The sequence below is a fragment of the Aegilops tauschii genome, chromosome 1 (assembly GCF_002575655.3).
Source record: "Aegilops tauschii subsp. strangulata cultivar AL8/78 chromosome 1, Aet v6.0, whole genome shotgun sequence".
NCBI lineage: Eukaryota > Viridiplantae > Streptophyta > Magnoliopsida > Poales > Poaceae > Aegilops > Aegilops tauschii.
The window spans coordinates 465,277,074-465,282,428 of record NC_053035.3 but is presented as its reverse complement, the minus strand read 5'-3'; the positions used below and the strand labels follow the sequence as shown (position 1 = coordinate 465,282,428).

At 47.7% G+C, this 5,355-nt stretch overlaps 1 protein-coding gene across 1 annotated transcript; it reads left to right on the top strand.

Moving 5' to 3' along the window:
* The first annotated feature begins 4,588 nt into the window (after positions 1 to 4,588).
* LOC109734288 (uncharacterized mitochondrial protein AtMg00310-like) lies at positions 4,589 to 4,963 on the top strand. Its single transcript, XM_020293498.1, has one exon. The coding sequence runs from the start codon at positions 4,589 to 4,591 to the stop codon at positions 4,961 to 4,963; it is 375 nt and encodes a 124-aa protein (XP_020149087.1).
* The last annotated feature ends 392 nt before the right edge of the window (positions 4,964 to 5,355 follow it).

Below are 5,355 nucleotides of genomic sequence, written 5' to 3'. Positions count from 1 at the left end.
CCCCGTTGCAGCATCACCGTATTTCGGAGGCACATAGTTGTCATCGTCCTCTTCTTCTTCGCTGTCTTCCATCATCACCCCTATTTCTCCGTGCTTGGTCCAACTATTATAGTGTGGCAGGAAACCCTTATAAAGCAGGTGGGTGTGAAGGGTTTTCGAGTCAGAGTAAGACCTCGTATTCCCACAGCTAGGGCAAGGACAACACATAAAACCATTCTGCTTGTTTGCCTCAGCCACTTCGAGAAAATTATGCACACCATTAACGTACTCGGAGGTGTGTCTGTCACCGTACATCCATTGTCGGTTCAACTGCGTACATTATATATAATTAAGTGTGTCCAAAACCATTACAAAACATCATGCATAGATAAGTGATCAAATTAATAGAAGTTCATCATCACATTAAAACCAAAGTACATACATAGTTCTCATTGAACAACATATAGCTCTCCAGAGCATCTAATTAAACCATACATTGAAACTATGTAAAACATTTCAATGCAACAACAAATGCGATCATAATCGCAACCAAGGTAACAATTGATCCAACGGCATAATGATACCAAGCCTCGGTATGAATGACATATTTTCTAATCTTTCTAATCTTCAAATGCATTGCATCCATCTTGATCTTGTGATCATCGACGACATCCGCAACATGCAACTCCAATTTCATCTTCTCCTCCTCAATTTTTTTATTTTTTTCCTTTAAGTAATTGTTTTCTTCTTCAACTAAATTTAACCTCTCGACAATAGGGTCGGTTGGAATTTCCGGTTCACATACCTCCTAGATAAATAAAATCGATGTCACGTTGGTTGGCGTAATTGTCATAAACAAAAAATGAACCAATAGTTATAAAAGATAATATATACCACATCCGAATCATAGACAGGACGAGGGCCGACGGAGGCGGACACCAAAACCATCGCACTATATAATAACAAGCAGTAATAAAAGTAAGAAAATTAGACAAGTATCTACCTAAAGTAACAATTTTTTCTTTCAGAAAGAAGATAAGAATAAGAGGCTCACCACGGTGGTGCCGGGGACGAGATCAGCGCGGGCGATTGACGGTGGTGAAGACGGAGACGGGATGTGACGGACCGCTAAACCTAGACAAATCTCGGAGAAAATGGAGCTTGGGGGTCGAGCTTCGAGAGGAGAAAGCTTAACTAGTGTGGCTCGGGCATTTCATCGAACACCTCATGTGCATAGGAGGTGAGCTAGAGCACCACAAAGCTCTCCCCTCGCCGGCCAGAAAAAACAAAGCAGTGTGGACTACTCTGCTACGGCGATGGGGTATATATAGGCAACTCATTGGTCCCGGTTAGTGGCAGGAACCGGGACTAAAGGCCCCCCTTCTGTCCCGGTTCCTACCATGAACCGGGACCAATGGCTGTGGAACAGGAGCGAGGACCGTTGGTCCCGATTCGTGCCTGGAACCGGGACAAATGGGTCCAAACGAACCAGGACAGATGCCCCACGGGGCCCGGCCGGCCCCCTGGGCGCACGAACCGGGACGTATGCCCCCCATGGGTCCCGGTTCGTGACTGAACCGGGACTAATGGGCTGGCCAGGCCCCAACCAAAGCCCTGTTTTCTACTAGTGTACAATGGCCGAAAGCCTGGCAATTGAGACAATGGGACCGTCTGTACATGGTCATACACCTACAACACCTATGCTTGACAAATCATCCGTGGACGCACCCGGACGGCCCCTCATATCTCACGTCCGGCATCTGCATATCTTAAATTCGGACTCTCAAATCCATGCACGTTCATCATGCACGTCAAATGTTGGTACCGAAAATATATGTTCTTACAGAAAATTTATTTTAAATGCACAAATCAAACATTACCTTTTTGGTTTCCGTTGTGGGTCACATATGCTCCACAAGATCATTGAGTAGTTGCACGTGCACATGACGATCTTAAAGATTCTGATGCATCTGCAGAAACTTCATAAGTTGATTTGTATCTTGATCTTTCGGGATTTGAACTTGTTCTCCAGGCGCTTCAAAATCATTGGTTTCGGCAACACCACCGCCCTCATCCTCAACAATCGTATTGTGCAAAATAACACAAGATGTCATGAGCCCCCCACAAAGTTTCTGATTCCCACGTCATTGCAGCTACACGAACAATTCCCCAACAAGTTTGAAGCACCCCGAATGCCCTCTCCACATCCTTCCTAGCTGCTTCCTGCAATGTTCCAAAGTGGCTTTTTTTGTTGTCCTGTGGTTCGGATATGGTATACACAAACGCCACCCACCAAAGATAGATATGCCATCCGCAAGATAGTATCCCATCTTGTAGTCATGATCGTTGACAGCGTCGTTGCATGGCGGTGATTCCCCATTACAAAGCCTCCTGAACACCAGAGATCGTTGAAGCACGTTGATGTCATTGTAAGAACCCGACATTCCAAAAAAAACATGTCAAATCCATAAGTCATTTGATGCCACTGCTTCCAGCAGCATGATGGTGACCTCTTTGGTGTGACCTTGATACATTGCCTGTAATCCTTTGGGGGCTGTTCTTACATTGTCAATGCATGCAATCAATTGATCCGAGCATTTCTGGAAACCCTCTCGCCTCTCCAATAGCCAACAACTTTTCTGTGTCCTGCACATTTGGGTCTCTCAGATACTCTGCTCCAAACACCTGCACCATGGCGCATGTGCTCTCCCCCATCCTGATCATCTCACCAACGGCATCTGTGGCAGTACCAACTGCAAGCATCCTCAGAGCAGCCGTACATTTCTGCTTAGCATAGAAAGATAAATTGGCCGCAGCAATCCTTTGTGAGTTTAAAGTAGTCATCGTGTGCCTCCACTCCCTCCACAATGAGAAAAAACAATGGCTTTCGCATGCGAAAACGGCGAAGAAACCATGGATCGTCCGGGAAAGTTGGGTTCGGAGCAAAGTAGTCCTTCTGCAATAGCCGTGCTCCGGAGACTCTATCCCGGTCGATCATTCTTCTCCCTTTGATCGAGCCCTTGAAGTTGAGAATATGCTCCACCCGCCGGTCCATTTCCGCTTGCATGCTCATGTCCACTTCTTCGTCCGAATCCAACGAATCGAAGAACTCGTCTTGAATCATTTGATCAAGCTCTGTCGGTCCATACTCCTCGTCCGACGAAGCATCGGAATTCATCGTTTTCCCTAAAAACACAAAAAAATTAGGTCGGAAATGTGTCAAACACCGCAAGGGGGAGCCCGAGAGTTGACGGACGTACCGCGGTGGCGTCTGGGCTGCCGCCGACGTCCCCAGCGGTGAGGACGGGAGAGAGGAGTGATGTGCTGGTGCTGGCGGCGCAAGGCTCAGAACAGCTACGGAGCGCGCGCGGCAGTGGTGCTGTGAGACGGACGTCAAGGAGGAGGAAGAAGTGAGAAGAGAGCAAATGGATCCGATAGGTCGAGGGGGTGGATTTGGTGCAATTTGAGATGGGGTAGGGCTGTCGGGTCTGACGTGATGGACGCGCCCGGGCGCCCTATATGCGCCCCAGATTTGGGCTGAATACGAGGGGTGCCGGTTAGCTCGGGCGTTTGAGACTCGTTTAAGATACCCGTCTGAACCATTTTATTATGACCGGTTAGTGACTGGGCCGTCCGGCTGGACGTTTAAGGCGGGTTTGGAACGCCCGGCTGTAGATGCTCTTACCAAGCTTAAAATTGGCGAGGTCTAGAACGGTCGTTTTGCTACCCACAGATACATGCACAAACCATCTTCAGTAGTGACCCAACTAACGATTCCCATGGTAATTCTGAACTACTTCGACATGCTGATTCTGTGAATCTGTGCGAGAATTCATATCTTCAACAAAAACACTTTATACGCAGTTTGGCCGACATCGGGTCATTCTATCATTAAATCCATATTCTTCATCATATTTCGATCTGAAAAATTATTCAGGTGCCATAGAAGTCAAATTAAATGAAAATAGCGTATGATATCACCCTGTTCTGTAGATCGTGGCCTAGTGATCTGGCTGATGGACTATAGGATACCGAAAATATCCAAGGAAATCAAGATCTGGTTTAACGTATACATTACGATTTTTTTTTACGTTGGAGAGCACAGGGGATAGATGGCATGCCAGGTTATGTTTTGTTTTTAGCTCCTGCTTGATTGCACGAACAACTCTGTTGCATTTAACCACGACAAATAAACATTTCCATCGGCGACTCTCTTCTGGCATGCATGTTTCCTTGACCTTACGACCCACGGGTTTGATTTCTATTGGACCGACCTGCACGTAGGTACGGCACAAAAAAGTTTATCTCAAGGCATCGAGGACAGTTTACTATGTGATCTAGTTGGTTGATTGTGCATTGCAGTCACATGGACAGTAGGCAGGGGATATCGTTTTCTTCAAGAGTAAATTAAAGTGCAGTTTGATGGTGTTTAATGGCGTGTGCGTGTGCGTGTGTGTGTGTGTGTGTGACTGTGTGTGTTTTAGAGACTCAATAATAGTCGCAATATTCTCTTTCCATGCATCCTTCTTGACAGACTCAATAGTCGCAATATTCTCTTTCAACAAAACAAGATGTCATGTAGAATGAAGCCATTCATTAGCTAGCGGGAATGAATCCAGACGAAAATGCTCACGATCCTGACCGCGGCGGCCTGGGCATCCCTACATCTCGCAGGATGAACGTTGCGCTGATGCTGCGGTGGGTTTGGCGGATCTTGAGGGGAGATGGGGGTCTCTGGCTTCAGCTGTTGGAGGCCAAGTACTTGCAGGGTCAACCCCTCTTGGCTTGCTCTCTCTCGGTCGGGTCCGAGTTCTGGAAGTCGATTCAGGCCATTGAAGGAGAGATCAGGCTCGGTTTGCGTTTCTCGATTGGCAATGGGTCTGGGACCCAGTTTTGGTTAGACCCTTGGTTTGAGGATGAGCCTCTTCGATTGCGGTTCCCGAGGCTCTTTGCGATTTGTGTCGACCCGACCATCCTTGTTTAGTCGGCTGCCTTGGATGAGGGGTGGAACATTGCGTCCCGCCGATCATTCGGATCCGAGGAGGTTCGGGAATGGACAGAGATGAGGGAAGTAGTCCCTCTTCCTCTGTCCCAGGCCCCTGACTCTGTTTCCTGGAGTCTCACTCCTTCGGGTGATTTCTCAGTTAGTTCGGCCTATCAGGCTGTATGCCGTGTGCTGGTTCTACAGTGGCTATCCCCATTGTGGAAGGCGCCGATGCCCTTGAAGATTAAGATTTTCGTTTGGCAGCTTCTTCGTGATCGTCTTCCTTCAGGAACCGAGGTGCTGAAACGCCAGGGTCCGGGCGATGGCATGTGCCCTTTGTGCCATGTCCCGGAAACGCGAACGCACATTTTGTTCTCGTGCGTCGCAGCGCA